Raw genomic sequence first — 23,061 nt, 5'->3', positions numbered from 1 at the left:
AACTCTAGTGAGACTAAGAAGTTGCTCTTCTCAAAGAGAACGTACTCTTTGACTCCCAAAGAAATAATGTGTAAATAGAATCCTTTATGCATACGCATAAAGGTGATTTATGTATTTCATATTGTATGAAAAACATTGATATGAGTTGTACCTAGAACGGTACAAGATGATATCAGTGCAAGCCCAGGATCAGAATCATGGCAACTGTCAAGTAAGTCCTTAAGTATTTAAGAAATACTAAAGGATAGATTCCTCAATAATTGAGGAAGAATTAGAGTAACGTAATGGAAGCGTAAATGTATTAGATTATGAATCTAATCCATCATTGGATGTTTCTTCATTATGAATGAAGAGATAAACAGATATCTCTTTATTATGACTAAAGAGATATTTGGATGGAAACATTAAAGTAATGACTTTAGTGTGTTCCATTATGAATGCAAAATATATTGCCATATAGAAGCTTACAACAATGTTGTTTGGATGGGAAAGTTCATTTATGAACTCTCTATTCGGTTCCAACCAGAAAGTGTATCTAGTGTACTGACACTATGACACTAATGGGGCGATAGCTCAAGCCAGGGAATCAAGGTCTCATCAAGATCCGAACTCATATGAGAGACTGAACCACATGATTGAGAATCATGTATAATGGTGACGTCGTTATTCTCAAGGTTGCTTCTATGGATAACATATAAATATCCATTGTCTAGGCCTACTACTCAGCCATTTATGAAATGACTACAGAAGAGGTATCATCATTGATGACCAAGCTGATTGGCTCTAGTGCAAGTGGGAGATTGTTGGAAATGTGCCCTAAAACCAATCATATGATGATACTTTACGGACACTTCACATGTTAAACTAATGTAGTTTAAATATAAAGGGCAAAGATTATTGTTTGAGCCGTCTCATATAAATGTTATATGCTTAAACGATAAGTCCAAGGAATATGTGATTGGGAGAATGCAATCTAAAGAAGTTAGATTCATGAGACCATTCTTTCGTAGACACATCCTAAACGTTCCTGATCATAGGATTGCCAATTGGGCATTGACAATCCGTTAAGATCAGTACGTTCTGTGTCTTCTTTCAGGGAGAGTGACTAGTCTCGAGTCATTGGTGTGTGTGACATCAAGACAAGTACGTAGGTGCTCAATAGAGAATGAGTTCACTGAACACGATCAACGAAGAGTTCTCATATTCATGTCACATGAGAACTCATGGTTAGGATAATGCAAAGTAGTCCTTTGACCTGAGGCATCACAGTTGTCTTGTGGTTAAGTCCTTGATCTTTGATTATGTCAAAGTCACCCCATCCGCGGGTGTCCACGACATCGTTGGGGTTAAGCCACTTAGCCATGGAGACAATTGAATGCGCAACAAGGGATCTCTAACCTTCAAACCGTTTGGGGGAGAATACTCTAAACCGTGTAAGGTACACTGTGTAAGGTAAAGATTGAAGAAACAACGGAGATGAGTAAGAATAATTAAATGGTTTAATTATTTATGGCAAGGATTAATTAATATGTTAATTAATCAAACGAATAAGTTCGTTAAAAGACCACGGGTTAGTTTTGGGCCTCAAGGCCCAATGGGCTTCGAACGTCAAGCCCATTGACTTAAGTTGTATGACAACTTAATTCACAAAGGCCCAAAAGCCCAATAAAACCCTTGTGGCCAGCCATGTTAGAAGAATGGCTTTTTGGTTCTTTAGGTCACTTATTTGAAGGGACTATATAAAGGACCTTATAGCCTAAATTCATTAAGGGTTTTCTTTTGGAGAAAAGATGAGAACGCAAAGCTCTCTTTTCTCTCTAAAGAGGCCGGCCACCCTAGAGGAAATTAACTAGCAATCTTGCTTCCTCTAGGTCACTCATTTCTTCATCAATCCATCCTTGGTGTGGAAACTTAGAGGTTCTCAATTTTGGGAACTTGGAGAATCTATTCTTCCATCCAAATCCATGGATCTAAGAAGCAAGGAATGAAGGCCCTCTCTTTGGGTGATTAGCCTTTGCTTATGCAAAGAGGAATCTACAAAGGTATAAATTTCTCAACTCACTTTGATTTGAGTTGAGTCTTGGTTCACCAATCTACTAGGCTTTGAATTTCTTGGTTAATGTTTTGTTTTTAAGTGCATGCTAGCATGATTCCGCCTTTAATTGTTAATTGCATGCTAATAGATGTTGCTTAAATGAACATGTTTTCACAAAATCTTCCTTCAGTTAGTCAACTCGTTCCATGCAAGTTCTTTGAAAAAGAATGTATGCACAACATACGATCAAATTTAATGGCAGAGATTAAATTGATGCGCTGAGCAAGTGGAAGTGTTAAATGGTGACTTTTGAACACCGAGGAGCAAGATGGTGACTTTTCAAAACGTCGGAAATGTTAAAATCTATAATAGATAAATCAAATTTCAAATAAAGACAATGCAATCTTTCTACACAAAGTAATATCGATGATCAAATATATATATATTTTTTTATAAAAAGTTCATCTACTTCAAAAAACTTATACAATTGAAAACACTACTACAAAATTATCTATAACTGTCGGTCCAAAAACCGACAAAAAACGTATATTACTGTCGGATTTTAAGCAAAATCCGACAGAAAATGGATGCAGTGGCGGATATAATAAGCGACAGAATTGCCAACGTCAGGAAATGAATTTTCCGACAAAAAATACTCTAAAACCGACAAAAATTGTGAGAATAAATAAAAGCATTTTTTGTTGGATAAACCAACAGAAAATATATTAATAATAAAAAAAATATGAATCACTTTCTGCATCACAAGAACGCCTCGAAAAACATTGGAGAGGGAGAGAGACAATAGATTCGGAACAGCCCCTCTTCCAAAAGCCATGGATTTCTTCTGCAGTTTGGACAACCCTATTTCAAAAGCCATCTACCAGTAAGTGAAACTTCACACTCAAACTTTTTTTTTCCGCCATTTGTGTAATAATTTCAAGCTTCATTTTCCATATCAACACAGAGTTTTGTATTCAATTTGGAGCTGATTCGGCCTAATCTCAACTACGGGTGTGCAATTAACATTTATTCATCCCAGAACATTCATCATCCATTCCTCTACCTTAATGGGATTTGGCAGTGTCGATGCGGAAAAAAGAAGAAGACATAGTTCAAAAATACTCACAGAGGGGGCTACTGAGAAGCTTCTGTGCCATTTAGATCCATTCATCAAATTCCTAATACGTGCATTCTACTTTTCGGGGATCTAAGTCGCACAGAGGACACGACTCATCAAGGCAGAATACTGATTCAGTTATGCACATGCTTGGCTCGAGAATGTATTGGTGGGTACATGCAAGCAAACAAGAACAGATTCATGAGCATATTGAACAACATATTTGATTTATGCATGCATGCACAAACCAAGATATTGCCATTATTCCACAAATATAACTCGAGATATGGTATGCACAAGATCGAGCTCGAGTTTGGGAAATGATGCCTTATACCTTTTCTTGCAGATTTAGAACCTCGATTTTTCCACTTGTATCAGGCGGATTTGAAATTCTGTAGTCGCTTTATTCGTGTTCTTGACCCTCTCCGCTGATTGTTGAACCTGCACTGAAAGCACACATGCACGAGGGTTTCATCTATTTTCTAATAAAAAAAGGAAACTGGAAATGGAGATGTCTAATAAATGGGGGTGTGGGTTGTTTTGGTTTTGGGTTGCAGGCCGAGAAGATTAGAGAGGAGGGATGACATATGAGGCTGAAGATTATAGAAAGAAATGAAGAGAGAGGAAGAGAGCTCTCATGGCTCTGGGCTCGAGGCTAGAGAGAAGAGGGGATAAGAGCTCAACAGAAGAAATGGGAAATGAAGGAAGGGGGAAGGGGGAGGGGTTTTATTTTGGAATCTTTTCATTACTGTCTGTTAAAACCGACAGAAACATTTTCATTCCTGTCGGTTATAACCGACAGAAACAAAATGGCGGCAAAAATGCCCCCAAAATTCCCTCCCAAAATTTTAAATTCCCTTCCAAAATTTTAAATTTCCCCCAAATTTTTTTTTTCGATTTTAAAAAATAAAATAATAATTGTTTGGTTTAATAAATAAATAAATAATATGTATTTAAATTAAATATGTTTTTTTAAATTAAATAAATAACTGTTTGGTTTAATAGATAATAACCCATGTAAAATATGCAATAAAGAAACAAAAAGATATTTGTACAATGAAAATGTCATCACACAAACTAAATATTGTCTAATCAATACTTGAAAAACATAAATAAAAATTTAGCACAAATTACTTTTCCAACTTCAAAATTTAGGCAAATTTAACGAAGATATGCATTCTACGAAACTAATTTCCATGATCTAACCGTCAAACTTGTTTGTAGATACTACAAGATCGCATATGTTAAAAATCGCAAAAAAAAAAAAAAAAAAAACATTCAAAGATTAGGTAACAAAACAAAAGTTTTCAACGGTTATAAACGAAAAATCACAATTTAACGGTTATTTTAGCTCCGATTTTGATGATTTTTTTACAGTTACACTTCTTGACCCTATAAGAATGCAATGAACGAATTTGATCTTCAATTTAAAATATTTACACTAGTGGATACCACAAACTCTTATTTTATACTTAATGGAAGTATAATATTAACTCTAAGTGTTTGTTTAATCTACCGTTTTGACGCGATATGCATTCTACGAAACTTTTTTTGAACGATCCAACCGTCAAACTTATTTGTACACACTTCGAGATTGCATGCGTAAAAAATTGTCAAAAAAAAAAAAAACATTAAGAGATTACGTAACGGAACAAAAGTTTTCGACGGTTATAAACGAAAAATCACAATTTAACAGTTATTTTAGTTTCGATTTTAATGATTTTTTATAGCTACACTCATCAACCCTAGAAGAATGCAATGACTAAATTTGATCTTCAATTTAAAATATTTACACTAGTGGATTCTTACTTTATACATGATGGAAGTATAATATTAACTCTTCAGTGTTTGTTTAATCTACCGTTTTGACGTGATATGCATTCTACGAAACTTTTTTCAACGATCCAACCATAAAAATTATTTGTACACACTCTGAGATTGCATATGTAAAAAATTGTAACAAACAAACATGTAGAGATTACGTAACGGAACAAAAAATTTCGACGGTTATAAACGAAAAATCACAATTTAACGATTATTTTAGCTCCGATTTTGATGATTTTTTACAGCTACACTCGTTGACCCTATAAGAATGCATTGAACGAATTCGATCTTCAATTTAAAATATTTACAATAGTGGATACCATAAAATCTTATTTTAAACTTGATGGGGAAGTATAAAATTAACTCTAAGTGTTTGGTTAATCTACTGTTTTGATGCGATACGCATTCTACGAAATGTTTTTCAACGATCCAACCGTCAAACTTGTTTGTACACACTCCGAGATCGTATACGTAAAAAATCGCAAAAAACAAACATTTAGAGATTAGGTAACGGAACAAAAGTTTTCGATGGTTATAAACGAAAAATCACAATTTAACGGTTATTTTAGCTCCGATTTTGATGATTTTTTATAGCTACACTCCTCGACCCTATAAAAATGCAATGAATAAGTTTGATCTTCAATTTAAAATATTTACACTAGTGGATATCACAAATCTTACTTTATACATGATGGAAGTATAATATCAACTCTTAAGTGTTTGTTTAATTTACTGTTTTGACGCGATATGCATTCTACGAAACTTTTTTCAACGATCCAACCGTAAAACTTATTTGTAAACACTCCGAGATTGCATATGTAAAAAATTGTAAAAATCAAACATTCAGAGATTACGTAATGGAACAAAAAATTTCGACGGTTATGAACGAAAAATCACAATTTAATGGTTATTTTAGCTCCGATTTTAATGATTTTTTTACAGCTACACTCCTCGACCCGATTTTAACGAAAAATCACAATTTTGAAGATTTTAATGATTTTTTACAGCTCTGATTATAAATGAAAAAAATATTTAAAACATGTGTTTATTTATTTATTTTTAATCAATATAACATTTTAAAATAATAAAATCAAACATGATAGAGTACACCAATGTTCATGTGTGTTTATGTGCCAGACAATGTACTTTGTGACACATTGAAATAAATTGTTTGAATTTCTTTGTATCTTGTTCCTTGCCTGTGAGGGAGCATAATCCTTATTACAAAAATGATAGAGCTTCAGATTGTAGTATGTTGTTATTATTCTCTCAGAAAATTTATGGGTTGTGGGAATTGGGTTCATTAGACTTTAGGGTCATGAGTGAAAAAAAATATTTTAAAATATATGTTTATTTATTTATTTTTAATCAATATAACATATTAAAATAATAAAATTTTCATTTATGTCGGTTATAACCGCCAGAATACTCAAATAATAACCGCCAGAAAGTAAAATAATAAAATAATCAATTTCTGTCGGTTATAACCGCCACCATTAACTTAAAAACTACCAGAATCTTCAAAAATATTTAAAAAAAAAGATTAAAAAATACTGTCGGTTATTGATATCCTCTATTAAATATCTGCCAGGACTTTAAGTCGGATATAACCAACATGATTTTTCTAATATCTACCACTAATTAAATGATGTGTCGGATATATTTTATCCGGCAAGATTTTTCTAATATCTTCCACTATCATCCGCCACCTAAAGCTAATATTGTAGTAATGAAATAAGAGTATGCATAATAAACATACAAACCGAAGAATAAACGGACAACAACCGAATATAATTTTATAAACTGAAAAGAAAAATTGTCATGATAGTTACAAACTATATTATCATGAAAATTTTCCAAAATCACATTCTCTGTCTCCCAAATTGCATATATTCAAACTAGAGACATCAAACTACATACAATCAAAATATAACATCTTTATCTACCCAATACTAGCCTAAAACCACGCTCAAAATCAACTTTGAAAATCTACAATCACAACAAAGTCTTATTCTATTAGGTGAGGTCGATTGTATGAGTCTCAAAACGTTATTGCTCTCATTTTAAGCAAGTTTTCTGTTAGCTCCAACTTAGAAAATCTGCCATCACAAATTTCCTTCCAGATACAGCATGCTCTGAAATTCACCATAAAAATATATATAACATATTTTTTTTGTATTATATTTTCAAATTTTCGTTTGGGTTATTATACAAAATAGTCCATGAGATTTGCATGATCAATAGAAATGGTCCCTGAGATTGAAAAGAGAAATGGTTCCTGAGATTGTCCACCATCCATGATTTTGATCATTCCGTTAAAAACTTGGTGCAATTTTCAAAGCTTTGTAACTCAATAGTTTCTTAAACAAATTCGACCCATAATATATCAAAATAAAGATAGGAAAGTGTAGAATAAGATTATACCTATTTGGAAGCCTAATGGTTTCCGGAGATGACCGGAAAATAGATTGAAAGGTGACTGGTCCGCGGGAAAACTGGAAAACTCGCCGGAAACTGGGTAAACAACGTTCATAACTTCTTCAATACTCAACAAAATCGAGTGATTCAAAAATTAAAATCATACTTCTTGACGAGAATAAGAGAATGGTACATTTTTAGAAGGCTAACTCGTTGTGGTTTGGTCGGAAAATGGCTCGAAAGTGGCTAACCATTTTCGAGCAGTTTTCCGTCCAAATCACGGCGAGTTAGCAATCAAGAAAGATTTCATTCTCTTTATATCATCGAGAAGTATGATTTTAGTTTTTGAATCACTCGATTTCGTTGAGTATGGAAGAAGTTATGAACGTTTAAAGTTTACTCAGTTTCTAGTGAGTGTCCAGTATTCCCCCGGACCAGTCACCTTTCAGGCTATTTTCCAGCCATCTACGGCAATCATTGGGCTTCCAAATAGTTATAATCTTGTTATACACTTTCTTGTCTTCATTTTGATATATTATGGGTTGAATTTGGTTAAGAATCAATTGAGTTACGAAACTTTGAAAATTGTCTAAAGAGTTCTTAACGGAATGACCAAAATCATGGATGGTGGACAATCTCAGGGACCATTTCTATTGATTTTCAATCTCAGGAACCATTTCTATTGATCATGCAAATCTCAAGGACTATTTTGTATAATAACCCTTCTTAAATTAAAATACGGAGACGAAGTTAAAATTGTAATGATGTAAAAGTTGGTATGTTCCACATATATCTGCCAGATGATGATAATGATATAGCAGTTTGGTTGGTTGAACTTGAACCCTAGCTATTAATTTACTCATTTGGATGGGTCACCATTTACTCAGAGAAAATGTGTATGGTGGCAAGTAAGAATTCAATTCAATGACTTCTTCCCAGCAGCTAGTAAATGCATTGTACAATTTCCCCGCTTGCATTGGCCTTATATGCCCTAATACAAATTCCATTTACTATTTTTCATTTGAAAATCGTGTGGTTGTAGTGTTTAAAAAACGCGCCCCAAAGTGGGCCAAGGCGGCTTCGGAGGTGGGGTGGTGGTGAAATAGCCTATGTCCAGTGGTAGTAGGCGAAAACTTGCGTAGACGTGGTCGAGGCGTTCGATTGAGCGTTTTTTTTTTTTAAATGGCCCGTATCTGGAATTTTGCAAATCTAAAAGTTTTAGTTGCATACGTTGCACTTTGAATTTGAAGAAGATGAATACCACGACATCGTTTGGAGTGCTTACTCTTGCTGAGGCCATCTCCAACCGAAGGGTCCAGAGGGCTAGATGGCCGAAAATAGCCCTAAAACCATCTCCAACAGAGGGCTAGGCCAGAGGGCTTGGGAATCTGGGAGGGCCCTATGGAATTTCAAAGGGCTAAAGGGCCAAAGGCTGGCTTTTATATAGTTTTCCTATTGTTGTCGGTTATAACCGACATCATTAAAGAAGGATTTTTTAATACTGTCAGTTATAACCAACAGTAATAGGTATTCATAGGCAATTTTTTTTATTTACTATTAGTGTCGGTTATTTGAAATTTTTTTGAATATAACGGCTAGCCAAGTCAGCTAGCCATTGGGTTTTTTTTTTTTTTTTTTTTTTTTTAATTTGAACATTTCTTTTCTTCTATAAATATGGTGAAGTTCTTTCAATTCTTCACTTCATTTGCAATATTTCCTTCTTCAATATTTTTCAATATTTCCTTCAATATATTTCTCAATATTTCCTTCAATATTTCCTTCAATATATTTTCCAATATTTCCTTCATCTATAATATTTGTTTCAATTTTTCAATAATTTCCTTCAATATTTTTTCAATAATTTCCTTCATTTTTTTCTTAAAAAATGGCCTCATCTGCAATGAAAGGTAGGGCTTGGACCCGAAAAGAAGATGAAGCTCTTTGCAAGGCTTATAGATGGGTCTCAGAAGATAGTGTGAAGGGGATTTCTCAAACAAGTGAAGGTGTTTGGACTCATGTGTCCAAAAAATACTTAGAGTTCTACGAAGACACCATTCCACCGAATACCCGAAACCACGAAAGTTGTTTTTCAAGATGGTAGAAACATCTTCATCCAAGTTTGAATAAATGGCATCAAGCACTATTAGCAGCCGCAAGTAGACATGAAAGCGGCGCCAATTACTATTACGAAGTTAGTGTTTTCACAGTTTATTTTAAATGTTTAATTATATTACATTTAATTTTTGTAATTATATGTCATTATATTACATTTAATTTCATGAATTAATTTCCTAAATTTTTTGTAATTATATTTTCTAGGTACGCCAAGCGGAGGAATTGTATATGGAGGGCAGCTCAAAACCCTTTCAGTTTCACGATTGTTGGGAAATTTGTAAAGGGTGGGTGTTATTTGAAGATCCACCTCAACATAGAGTGGATCCTTTGGGAGTTGCATCCCTATCTATAGATATGAATGAAGATGGATCTCCTACCATTCAACAAACAAGGGTAGAAAATCCGACTCTGTCCGAAAGTTCTTTACCTAGGGCTATGAGACGAAACAAGGCCCGAAGGTTGAGGGAAAAGGGCAAGGCAAATGCTGATTACGCCGCTCAACATGAAGTGGCGGCTTCATTGTGATTATTGGCGGAGCAAAATGCCCTTGAGGAGGAAGAAAGGAAGTGTAGGCATGAAGAATGGGCCAAGCAAATACAAAAAGAGATGGATGATAAGAATATGGAAAGGAACACTTTGAATTACACTCCAATGAGTAAGGCCTAGTTTGATAGGAAAAAAAAAAGAAATTATGAGCCGACGGCAATTGTTTGTGACAGACTATACTCCTACGATGGCGGATGATGATGATAATAATGATTATGGATATTAAATTTAAGTTGTTGTAGTTTTTAAATTTAATTTGTCATTTTTAAATTTTAGTTGTAGTTTTTAAATATAAGTTGTAGTTTTTAAATAAAAGTTATTGTTGTTTTTAAATTTAAGTTGTAGTTTTTTTTTAATTTAAATAATAAATTATGTTTAGCCCCTTGGCCCTCGGTTGGAAACGGTTTTTTGTGACAGGGCTAAAACGAGCCCTCTGGCCCTCAGTTGGAGACGGAGACAAATATGGCCATGTACTGTTCATTAAAATATTAATATCTTGGAGAATCTTGGAGGGCCAGAGGGCTAAAACGAGCCCTCTGGCCAGCCCTTGGTTGGAGATGGCCTGATTTTTCTTCTTTTTATTCTCTTTAAACTGACCCATTGATAGGTGTTCCCCAACTGTCCGGCATAATCTCCAACAACCCAGCATACTCCTCAGCTATTCTCCCAGCATATATTTTTCTATTGGACTTTATTTTTAATATTATTCTATATATTTCAAGAGTCTAGAAAAAAGACATTTATACAAAAATTAGAACTTTATATTATCTTTTCCTTGGAAAGTGATTGGCCAGCAAGAAAAAATAGGTATGTTTTAGTTTTTAGTTTTTTTCTAACGTTATATATATTTTTTCTTAAAATGTTATACTATTTTTTCTTTTCTTTTAAGACTCTATTCTGTCTAGTAAGGCTTCGCCTCACGTCTTAAGACTTTCATTCAGGCAGGACAATACACAAAACGCCTCGCTTACGCATTCGCCTTTTAAAACTTTGTGTGGTTGTGAGGCATAATTGTCTTGGTATGCTTAAAAATCATGTGGTTGTGAGGCATTCTTGATTGTAGTCCACAAAAGAAAATATTTTGCTGAGGACGATGGAGGCTAGGGTACTATAAATAGAAGAGCAAGAGGAAAGAGAAAGGGGCACTTAGTCAAATAAACAAAGTTCAAAGTCGAAGCACTCTTTGAGAGTGGAGCTATGCAGATTGACATCTCCTTGCCAGGTTCTATTCTATTTCCCTCTCCTCATTATCCATTAATTTCTAGTTTTAGGACTCTGGTGCTTTCAATTTGGAGGAATCAAGTTACTTGTTCAAATTACAATCTGTTTCCAAATATTTTTTCTTTTTGTTAGGTTGGATTGAGATGCATAAAACAACCACAACAGTAGTCTAATTGTTCTAGTGCTATTTATAACGCAAAAAATATTTGGGCTAACACGGTTGTCAGTTGATCAAAGAATATTTGGGCTAACACGGTTGTCAGTTGATCAAAGATGAGGAAGAACATTAAAATAATTTGCTTTTTAGTGTCTACATTAAAGGATGGGATAGTGGATATAAATATGTGTTTTGTTTCTTGTCATTGTTGTCACGCACCCATTTGTTTTATTTGTCTTCTCTTTTAGTTTTAAACGTGCATCTAAATTATTTTTCAGAAAAGATTTGTTTAAATAATTAAGGCTGGTTATAAAACTGCATTCGGTGAACAATATTTAGTGATAAATATGATGTGTGTAACAGTGCTCTAAAGTTTATAGTTTCATTTATGGGCATGAAAATTTATGTTCTTGTGCATCATGAAATACGAGAGTAAAGTCGAACTCTTGTAGTGTAAAGTGCCCATATGTGATTGTGAATACGGAAAATTCCTGAAACGAAAGAGACAAGAACAACGTGCACAAACAAATATTATGTGTTTGATGATTTTGGGTTACAATCTCTCTCTATTTTGGTCCTTTGATTCGATCTCCGTAAGGTGTGTATTTTGTGGATGTGTGATTGATCCAAAGGGCCGTTGGGCTTGATCTAAGGATGAACGTTCTTCAAGGGCCGTGGACTTGATCTTGAAGGTGGATTTGAGCGGATCTTCAAAGGGGCTTTTGGGCTTGATCTTTGAAGAACAGTGATGAACGGATCTCCAAGGGCTTTTGGGCTTGATCTTGAAGAACAGTGATGAACGGATCTTCAAGGGCTTTTGGGCTTGATCTTGAAGAACGGTTGGATGTGTGGATTTGTTGACGTTGTTGATCCAAAGGGCCGTTGGGGCTTGATCTTGGATGAACGGATGATGAACGATGGTGCTTTCTTCAAGGGCCGTCGGGGCTTGATCTTGGAAGAACGATGAACGAAGAACGAAGAAGGCTTTCTTGATTCTTCGGGAACCTAGATGCTTGAGAGCTTCGGAGTTTCAGAGCTTCAGAGCTTCAAGGTGTAATATGAATTGGTTTCCCCCAAATGAATGAATTAGCCTTCTATTTATAGAATTCTCCAATGCCTAATTTTGAATATAATATTCCAGATGAAATAAGTCGTTTCTGCCAGGTGTTGACACGTGTCCTGTTTGATGACTTCTCCAACTTATTTCAATTTTTGTTTAGACACACGCTACGTGTAAAATTTATGTAATACATGAGCGTTGAAACTTTGATTTATCGGTCAACATTTATTTACCGAAATTTCGATGTCTACAAATGCCCCCACTTCAAGGCGCGTCGTATACATGTGATTGTCACGTGTAGGAGATGCGTTTTGAAGTCCCTTACTGTAGATGTCGATCCAAGGGCCATCGAGGCTTGATCTTGAATTGGGCTGGAGATTGTTTCAAGGGCCGTTGAGGCTTGATCTTGAACTGGTCTTGAGATTTCTTCAAGGGCCGTCGAGGCTTGATCTTGAAGGTTGAAATTGGACCACAAGGAGTTTCATGTGGTAGATGATCCTTGGCTTTGGTAGTGGGTGAATCGGCACATATTTTGTTGCGCTTGTTGACTTTCCACAGCTTTGATCTTGAACTGGGTCGGAGGATTTTCTGGATTCCTCCAATTGTTGATTTTCCACAGCTTATTCTTGAACTAGGTTTTGATTCAAGGGTGGTAGACACTTAATCTTAAATCGGACTTGTGATTTCCTCAAGGGCCGTCGATGCTTGATCTTGAATTTGGCTGGAAACTTCTTCAAGGGCCGTTGAGGCTTGATTCTTGAAGGTTGACTCAAACACATGGCAAGCAGGCACGAGGTAAAGGTGACAACCTGTTTCTTTGTTCAATCTTTCTAATTCACACCTGAACAGTTTGGTCAACGGTATGATCTTCAAGATTGATGGGCTTTTCTTCCAGTTGGTGACTTAATCTTTACGGATTTGATTCAAGGGTGGTGAATCGGCACGTGCAGCCCACAACGCCTAGTAAGTCGACCCAAGAATTTGAGGGTCAAAACGAGTTCACCGTCCAGAGTGATTACAACCCTGATGATATGAGATACTTTTGATTTTGAAGAAGTAGCGGATGAATCAGCATGTGCTTTGTTGTGCTTGTCTCCACATGCTTCAATGTATTATTTTCCCTTGCTTTATTTGTTCCTCAGGCAGATGTGGCATCTTCTCGAGTTCTTCATCTCAGACTTTTTCTGCTGAGTTGACTGTGCATGCTGCATTCTTCTCTGCTTGTTTCTTCAGGCAGATGTGGCAGCTTCTCGAGTTCTTCAGCTCGGACTCCTTCTGCTGAGTTGACTGTGCAGACCGCATTCTTCTCTGCTTATTCCTTCTGCACGTTGTCTCCACATGCTGCAAGGTATCATTTTCACTTGCCTTATCTATTCTTCAGGCAGATGTGGTAGCTTCTTTGGAAGTACAGCAGCAGTGGGAGACGAGTACTCGAGAGCAGTGCTAGGTAGGCAATCAGGGAAGGGTTCCAAGCAGTCGGTTCCTTACCCAAGTTTGAGTGGAAGTTCCGGCATATTGTTTTCTTTATCCTTGTCTTTGTAGGTAAGAACAAGGACAAAGGAAAGGACAGGGTGAACGCATGATATGAGATACTCTTGGTTTCTACCCTGGTGATATGAGATACTTTTGCTTTGGAGTCATTGGCTTGCATAGGTACCCCAAGGAATAAGGAACACTGAGTGACCCGAGAGGCTTCGTTGGGAAGGCATTCTCAGAGATGAAGAAATGTTCTATATGTCTGCCTTGCTATGAAGGGTGAAGGTGGACAGTTATAGGAATTTCTTTAGTACCTGTAGAGGTACTATTCTTTTACTCGTGTCGGCAACCAATGCGTGATTGATCAGTATGGCTTCACGTGCTTTCTTCTTTATCAGAAATCTTCGACAAATCGTCCGTAATTTTCGTCAAGCTGAGTGTGCACGTGATAGGTGCTGACGAGGCTGAAAAAGACTGGCGCCTCTTCGATATCTGGGATCGGCGCTTCGACAAATTGCCCGTGGTTTCCGCAAAGCTGAGTTTGCGCGTGACGGGTGCTGACGAGGCTGAAAAAGACTGATGCCTCTTCGATATCTGGGGTCGACGCTTCGACAAATTGCCCGTGATTTCCGCAAAGCTGAGTGTGCACGTGATAGGTGCTGACGAGGCTGAAAAAGACTGGCGCCTATTCGATATCTGGGATCGGCGCTTCGACAAATTGCCCGTGATTTCTGCAAAGCTGAGTTTGCGCGTGACGGGTGCTGACGAGGCTGAAAAAAACTGGCGCCTCTTAGATATCTGGGATCGGCGCTTCGACAAATTGCCCGTGATTTCCGCAAAGCTGAGTTTGCGTGTGACGGGTGCTAACGCGTCTGGGAAAGCAAGATGCTTCTCCGATTTCTGAGCTTGCCTCTTCGATTTTTGAATCGGCATTTTCGAACTCTGAGCTCACCTCTTCGATCTCTGAAATCCCGTTGAGTGCTGATTTTTTTTTTATATAGGCACGCAGGTTCTGTATGCAGGTTCTGTGTCTAATATGGCCCAACGCCTATTTGCTCGAACCCGTCAAGTTGAATCATTGGCGGCTGAGGTGATGAGTCTCAAACAAGAGATTAGAGGGCTCAAGCAGGAGAATAAACAGTTGCATAAGCTCGCTCATAGCTATGCGACAAACATGAAGAGGAAGATTGACCAGATGCAAGAATCTGATGGTCAGATTTTACTTGATCATCAGAGGTTTGTGGGTTTGTTCCAGCAGCATTTGCCTTCGTCTTCTGGGGCTGTGCCGCGTAATGAAGCCTCAAATGATCAACCTTCGGTGCCTCCTCCTCTTGGGGTTCTGCCTAGTACTGAGGCTCTGAATAACCATACTCTTGTGCCTCTCCGACCTGGGGCTCCGCCGAGTACTCAAGCGCCACCTGATCAATAAAGGCTTTTGTTTGTTTGCACTTTTTTTTTTTTTTTTTTTTATACATACATATATTATGTATATATATATGTATATTTTTTTTTCACGTGGACTGATCCACCATTCCAAAACCTTTCCCCTTTGCATGGTGCTAGCCACCAAGAATCCACCTTCTCTCCTTTTTTATTATTTTTATTATTTTTATTATTTTTATTTTATATATATATATATATATTATTTTATTTTTTTTATTTTTTTTTATTTTTTATTTTTGCTTTCACATGGTGCTGATCTACCATTCCCCTTTTCTTTTCTTTTTTTCACGTGGTGCCAGCACCACTTTGCTCCACCATCCCCTTTTTTTTATTATATTTTTTTTGTATAAATTTGGATGACGGGTTGAGGAATTTGCAGGGAAGGACGAAGGCGGACGGAGAAGATGGTGCTTCGAGCTTCACGACCGGCTAGTCGTTTGACGGCGGTCGTTTGAAGTTCTTTGCTATCATGGTGGTCATAGCGACGAGCTCGAGGGAGGCCAGGCGCTGCGGTGGAAGGAGTCGATGCCGAGAGCGCAGCCCAACTTGCTCCGGGTGTGCGCACCATGTGCAGCAGGTGGGGTCTGGTGGAGATTCAGACGACGCGGCGACAGAGTTGGCACCACCGTCCAGCATCTCGAAGGTGGAGCTCTATTGGTGAGGAGGGGTTGGGCTGGATGTTGCAGAGATAGCTGACTGATCCTTGGAGAGCCTGAGCTCCTTCCTGCACGCCTCGCCATCCTCTTCGTCGTTGATGCCACGAGATCCGTCTTTCTAGTAACCGGCTTTCTGGGTCTCCTTCGCCCACAGCGCGAAGGAAAAGGGTGAACAAAGCATCAGCAATACTGCACCTCCATCAACACCCGTCAATGTCATAGCATCGCAGCCGGTTTGACCGGTGGATTTCAGTATAAGCGTCTAATGCATCAGTATAGATCCCCGGAGCCATCCGCCACCATTTTCGAGAAACATCTGCGGTTTCTGAAACCAGAAATGCAGAGCTGGAAGAGAGTCTGTCGAAGCTGAAGAATCTGGAGAATATTGTTGAGGAACTGCAAACCAAGTTTCACTTCAACAATCTCCAATACGTCGTCGAAAAGGTCCGGAGCTCCAACCTCAAGTACCTGCTCGGGGATTACTGGGTGGAGAAGCACGACTCGAAAATCAAACAGTACGCCGCAAACTACGATCGCATGGGATGGACCAAGGTGTTCGATTCCCTACCGAAAGATCCGACCGCTGAGATTTCATCCGACCAAGCCAGGATCTACTTCAAGCTCTTTAACGCGGCGTTTGAGGAGGCATACAAGAAACAAACATCATGGGTCGTGATGGACCCGCAACTCCGAGATGAGATTAAAGTTTCGGTGGCGAAGAAGTTGGTGCCGACTTACCGGGAGTTTTACGAGAACCATAGGAACGGGATAATGAGAGCGTGCGGGGATGACTCATTGGTCAGATATGCCCCGGAGAATCTGGATAATTTACTTGCCGGATCTGTTGTATGGGGTGGCGAGTGGCGAGACGATGAAGGCGGCGGTCTCTGGGAACTGCTCCATGATTAGAAGCTTGGCGCCACGGTACTCAAAGAGGAAGAGGGGGAGAGTGTACCAGATGATGTACTGCAGTACCACCACCTGCACCATGAGGCTTGCCGGATTCCGGGATTTTATGGCCGTACATGGCGATTAACAGCGAAATCCCCATGACGAGAGTGTTGGGGACAGTAGAGAGGGAGAAAATTGTAATCATCCATTCGAGGCTGTCGTTGCGGGGATAAGTTGGTCCAGAGGCCGAGGGCAAAGAGCATGATGATTTTTTGGAGGGTGTCGGCGGCGATGAACCGGAAGTTCATGGTGTAGGGGTCGTTGGTGGAGATGAAGTGGAAGGAGAGCTGGGAGGAGTGTTAAGAAGCGCAAATGCTAGAGCAAGCTTCTCACTATGGTACTGCAACTTGACTTCCCTCTCCTGCTGGTCTACATAGAAAAGTACGTGGCTAGTGTCTGGGACGTATCCAATCTCATTTATCTTCATGCTAATCATCTCCGCCCTTCATCTTCTCCTCAAGAATATCGTCAACCACCCGGTACAAAACCCCAACAGCTCTCCCATACCTCCTCAGCCTATCCAACTCATCATCTTCAGCACCCCTCAGCAGTTCTCCGCAAACAGCAGAGCGCTGACTCATCTCCCCAAACTTCTTCTCCTGAGCGAATTCCACCGCCTCTGGCCCGCCTTCAAGGTCCAGGAACTGCCCGGCCGCCATTCCCGTGGGACCCACGGTCTGAGCAATCTCTGTGATCACACGCAGGAGGCGCGGCTCCGACACAAGGTTGGAAGGCGTGTTTGATACAATGTGCTGAAACCCCAATGGAAACAGAGCATCCCCGGCGAGAATAGCCATGTCATCGCCGTAAATTATGTGGTTCGAGGGCTGGCCTCGCCGTGATGGGTCGTCATCCATGCACGAAATATCGTCGTGTATGAGTGAAGCCGCATGTACCATTTCAAGAGCGCAGGCGATAGGGAAGGCGGCAAGGTGGTTGCCGTCGAAGAGTTCACAGGCTGCGACGCACATGACCGGTGAGGCTCGCTTGGCGCCATCAGCGAGGACGGAGTACCGCATGGATTGATAGATCTGCTCTGGGTACCGAATCGGAATGGCTTCGTGAAGCTTCTGATTCATGTCGGCGATCAGGGTAGTCCAGTAGGTTTTCAAATCGAACTTGAGGGAGCTCGATTGGGTTGAAATAGACGGCGACGATGAAGCGGAGGAGCACCGGATTGGAAAAGCTAGCTTCTTTGGAATGTAGAGTTGGGATGATGCCGATATCATCGAGAAAAAAGCCATTTTTTTTTTCTGGGTTCTTCTGAATCTCTGAATTGGGAGCTCTAATAGGAGATCTGCTCTAATAGTGGGGAGGAAGACGATGAAGACGGAGACAGCGATGGTGATCTTGATGTCGGTGTCTATGACGTCGTTTGGGATTTGCAGCTGGGTGTGCAATGGTGTCAATGATGGCAGAGAAGCATGATGAATAAGGAGGTGAAGATGGGCCTTCTCTCTGAATTCTTGAGGCCTTGAGCTGTGTTGCATTCCATTTGATTTGGTGGATATCTTGTCACGGGCCTTGAGGTCTAGAGGGTCCAAGAGGCCATCCCAGTTTATTTGGGCCGAGAAGGAAAATATGTACTCATATGTATATATATATATATATATATATATATATGTATATTTTTTTTTCTTTTCTCTTTTTTTTTTCGAAGAAACTGTAATTTAATTTTGTACAAAGAAAAATTGCAAATTATTATTATTATTTTAACAAAACAAATTTGTAATAAAATTGACCTTCATCAATGAACTTTAATCAAACCTTTTTTTTTTTTTTTTTTTTTTTTTTTTTTTTTTTTGTACATGTGACTGAACTCGAAATTGAATGCTCGAGCTGCCTACGTACCCTTCCAAAGAAAGAGATCAAGTCAACACGTAGTTCAAACACATAGATATTTTTTTGTATTTTCTTTTTGTGCCGTTTGCAATTTTAACTCATGCAGGCAAGGAGTGTTGGTTTCGTTTGCAGTTTCAACTCGTGCAGACAAGGAGCGTTTGGTGTTACCTTTTATGCTCGTGCAGATCAGGAGCGTTGGTGTCGCCTTTTATGCTCATGTGAATCAGGAGCGTTGGGCCATGCAGTTTAGACTCGTGCAGGCGAGGAGAATGTTGTATTGCCTTTTATGCTCGTGCAGACAAGGAGCGTTGGTGTTGCCTTTTATGCTCGTGCAGACCAGGAGCTTAGTGCCATGCAGTTTAGGCTCGTGCGGGCGAGGAGCCTTGTGTCTTGCAGTTTAGGCTCTTGCAGACAAGGAGCTTTGGTTCGTGCAGTTTAGGCTCGTGCGAACAAGGAGCTTGGTTCGCGCAGTTTAGGCTCGTGCGAACAAGGAGCATTTGTTCGTTAAGCGATCTGAGAGAGTCGTTCCTCGCAATCTTCATAGCAAGGAGCCTTGACTGAGTAGTTGAAGAAGTCTTCAGGAAAGAAATCACGCATCGTGATGGGGATGGACGATCTATGTGTCGAAATTTCATCATCTTCAACACGTTCACGTTGCTTTGAAGGTTGACAAGAGCTGCTTTGCCCCCTTTCCGATTGGCGGACATGTGGAGAAGACGTATGCTTCTTGTGCAATTTCTTAGGAGTGACTTGAGTCCATCCTTCAACTTTGCTTGTCTTGGAGGATGCCCCCAGCGGTTGAGGTGAAAACTTTGAGTCGGAAGAGCCAGAAGTGAAGGTGGTATAGTTTGACTCCACCACATCGTCAAGATCTAGCTCGATGATTCCTTTCTGAGCCAGCTTCATGATGAGATCTTTCAGCACGAAACACTTTTCTGTCGGATGACTGATGAAGCGGTGGAATTTACAGTATCTTGGACTGTCAGTACGATTCATCTCTTCCGGCCGTCTGCACTCAGGCAAACTGATCACCTTCTTGTCCAACAGGTCATCTAGCATGGCAACCACATCATAGTCGGGGAATGGATAAGTCTTCTCCTCAAGTTCCTTCAAAGTGCGTCTACGCGTCTCTTGATCACGAAAAGCTTCGGTTTGAATCGCCTTGCCTCGTGTAGGGATTTTGACGGGAGCTGTGTTGACCGTCATTGCTTCCTTGGTGGATTTCCACGCAGTCTTCTCCAACTTTGGCCCAAGAACTTTGTCGTTCTTGTAGTTGGCGATTGGTTCTTTCTTCCCATGATGGGCGATGCTTAACTCCATGTCATGGGCGCGGGTGGCTATCTCTTCGAATGTCCGTGGTTTGATGCCTTGAAGGATGTATTGCAAACCCCATTGCATGCCTTGGATGCACATCTTAATTGAGGAGGTTTCCGAGAGTCTGTCTTTACAGTCGAGGCTTAGAGTGCGCCATCTGTTGATGTAGTCAATGACTGGCTCGTCCTTCCACTGCTTTATACTCGTTAGCTCTAGCATGCTTACAGTGCGGCAGGTGCTATAGAAGCGGTTGAGGAATTCCCGCTCTAATTGCTCCCAGCTGTTGATGGACTCGGGCTCTAGGTCAGTGTACCACTCAAAGGCATTTCCTTTTAGCGGGCGCACAAACTGCTTGGCGAGGTAGTCTCACTCCGTCCCCGCGTTGTTGCAAGTTTCGACGAAATGTGCAACGTGCTGCTTTGGGTTTCCTTTTCCATCAAATTGCATGAACTTTGGTGGTTGATAACCCCTTGGCATCCTTAGGGCATCAATCTTCTTGGAATAGGGCTTCGAGTAGAACAAGGAGGTATGTGAGCTCCCTTCGTACTGTGCCTTGATGGTGTTGGTGATCATCTCCTGCAGCTGCTGGATAGAAAGAGATCCTATGAGTGCCGCTGCTTGGTCTGGCTCCGGCTTCACATCGTTTTTCTCCACCTGAGGCTCCTCTTCTTCGTTGTCTCTTCTCTTTAGTGGATCATTCTCTAGGTTGGGGTTCTCGCCGTCCTGTGGCTCCAGTCGGCTGACGAGTGCAGCAATTTGCAAGTCTTTTTCTTCCACAATCTGTGTTAGCCTTGCAATCGCTTCATTCATTTGAGCCAGTTGTTCTTCAACGGAGGTAACGCCGATAGTCATGACTTGTGCGACCAATAGACGTGACTTTCCTTTAGACATCCAGGATGCTGACGAAGAACGTCGTTGGCTGCTTTGGGACGTCATCTTGTGTGCCTCAGCATCATGCTTCGGTGCCCCCAGCGAGGTCAGGTTGATGACAGACTCACACCTTAGATGCTCCCCTTGCTCTTTTAGCGGCACCAATTTTGAAGTGGCATGTTGAAGAGCGGTTGTGGCGCCAATGGATTGTCCGTTTGCGGCAGAAGTGCTTAGGATCCTTCCCTCAGTGGTTGCAAGAACAGTTTGTCCCTCGCTTGATGCCATTGACTTTGAGGTGTGCTTGGATTCCTTAAACGGAGAAAGAGATGAGAGGCAGAGATGGTCCCACTGGGCGTGCCAATTTGTGAACACGGAAAATTCCTGAAACGAAAGAGACAAGAACAACGTGCACAAACAAATATTATGTGTTTGATGATTTTGGGTTACAATCTCTCTCTATTTTGATCCTCTGATTCGATCTCCGTAAGGTGTGTATTTTGTGGATGTGTGATTGATCCAAAGGGCCGTTGGGCTTGATCTAAGGATGAACGTTCTTCAAGGGCCGTGGACTTGATCTTGAAGGTGGATTTGAGCGGATCTTCAAAGGGGCTTTTGGGCTTGATCTTTGAAGAACAGTGATGAACGGATCTCCAAGGGCTTTTGGGCTTGATCTTGAAGAACAGTGATGAACGAATCTTCAATGGCTTTTGGGCTTGATCTTGAAGAACGGTTGGATGTGTGGATTTGTTGACGTTGTTGATCCAAAGGGCCGTTGGGGCTTGATCTTGGATGAACGGATGATGAACGATGGTGCTTTCTTCAAGGGCCGTCGGGGCTTGATCTTGGAAGAACGATGAACGAAGAACGAAGAAGGCTTTCTTGATTCTTCGGGAACCATGCTTGAGAGCTTCGGAGTTTCAGAGCTTCAGAGCTTCAAGGTGTAATATGAATTGGTTTCCCCCAAATGAATGAATTAGCCTTCTATTTATAGAATTCTCCAATGCCTAATTTTGAATATAATATTCCAGATGAAATAAGTCGTTTTTGCCAGGTGTTGACACGTGTCCTGTTTGATGACTTCTCCAACTTATTTCGATTTTTGTTTAGACACACGCTACGTGTAAAATTTATGTAATACATGAGCGTTGAAACTTTGATTTATCGGTCAACATTTATTTACCGAAATTTCGATGTCTACAGTGATCTCTCATACTTTTTGTTCCAGATGCCTACCTGTTCGCTCTCTAAATTTGCCATGGGCCTCGCGGGCATGCCGGGAATTTATTCAAACACGAGATTGGTGGGGTGCGGGCGTGCCACTACTAGATGCCGCTAATAGACGGATTTTGAATGATTGAGGTTGCACCTGAGTTCGACTTCTGACCAAGAGATTGTGCCATTGAGTGTGAGTGACTCAAATCAAGGTTCTTTGTTTGCCTTAAAAATAAGGACTTTACTTATATGGAGAGGTAGAACAATATGTAAATGACAAAGGAAGGTGAATGACTAATATTGTAGATTGCTTGTAAATTAAATGACTGAAGATGAGTTGTACATGAAAACTACAAAGGAGATCGATACTGCAAGTGAGCAGTAGAGCTAATAAACTAGATAAAAGAAGGCTTTTGATGAAGGTTGATCCTAAAAAGGATGAAGGCTTGGTGCTGACTACAGCTTTGTATGCAAATCTGGCTTGAGTAGAGTTTGTGTATTTGTTTGTTTGATTGAGTGTCCTTATTTCTGATTTCTCTTTTCCTTTTTATAGATGATTTGGCTTGGCTGTTATAGCATCGATCTTGCCAGAATGCGGCTGAAAGGTAGTGACTTATCAGTTTTTTACTTGTACTGCCATTGTAAAGTACTTTTGGGCTGATTAGCTGGCTAGTCTACAACACTTGACTTCTAGGTAGGTGAGCAAGTGGCTCAAGTGATCTGCACGGGAAAATGGCTTCTTCCTCCTTCTGGGCTTCGGCTAAGCCTTGGGCTTCCTTCATTCTAGACCTTCTTCTGGGCTAA

At 39.9% G+C, this 23,061-nt stretch overlaps 1 protein-coding gene and 1 long non-coding RNA gene across 2 annotated transcripts; one reads left to right on the top strand and one right to left on the bottom strand.

Moving 5' to 3' along the window:
* The first annotated feature begins 11,125 nt into the window (after nucleotides 1-11,125).
* On the top strand, nucleotides 11,126-22,678 carry LOC114820192 (uncharacterized). Its single transcript, XR_003767602.2, has 2 exons — nucleotides 11,126-11,277; nucleotides 22,271-22,678. It is a non-coding gene; the product is annotated as an uncharacterized lncRNA (long non-coding RNA).
* Nucleotides 17,051-18,330, bottom strand: LOC103412119 (heterodimeric geranylgeranyl pyrophosphate synthase small subunit, chloroplastic-like). Its single transcript, XM_008350717.4, has one exon. The coding sequence runs from the start codon at nucleotides 18,261-18,263 to the stop codon at nucleotides 17,448-17,450; it is 816 nt and encodes a 271-aa protein (XP_008348939.2). The 5' UTR covers nucleotides 18,264-18,330; the 3' UTR covers nucleotides 17,051-17,447.
* Nucleotides 22,679-23,061: the final 383 nt, after the last annotated feature.

Source organism: Malus domestica, chromosome 12 (genome assembly GCF_042453785.1).
Source record: "Malus domestica chromosome 12, GDT2T_hap1".
In the NCBI taxonomy this organism is placed as follows: Eukaryota; Viridiplantae; Streptophyta; class Magnoliopsida; order Rosales; family Rosaceae; genus Malus; species Malus domestica.
The sequence above is the reverse complement of the archived record's forward strand: the minus strand, read 5'-3'. Positions and strand labels throughout refer to the sequence as shown.

Coding starts and splice junctions, on each gene's coding strand:
- LOC103412119 (XM_008350717.4), bottom strand. CDS start 18,263: ATGGCTTTTTTCTCGATGATATCGGCATCATCCCAACTCTACATTCCA.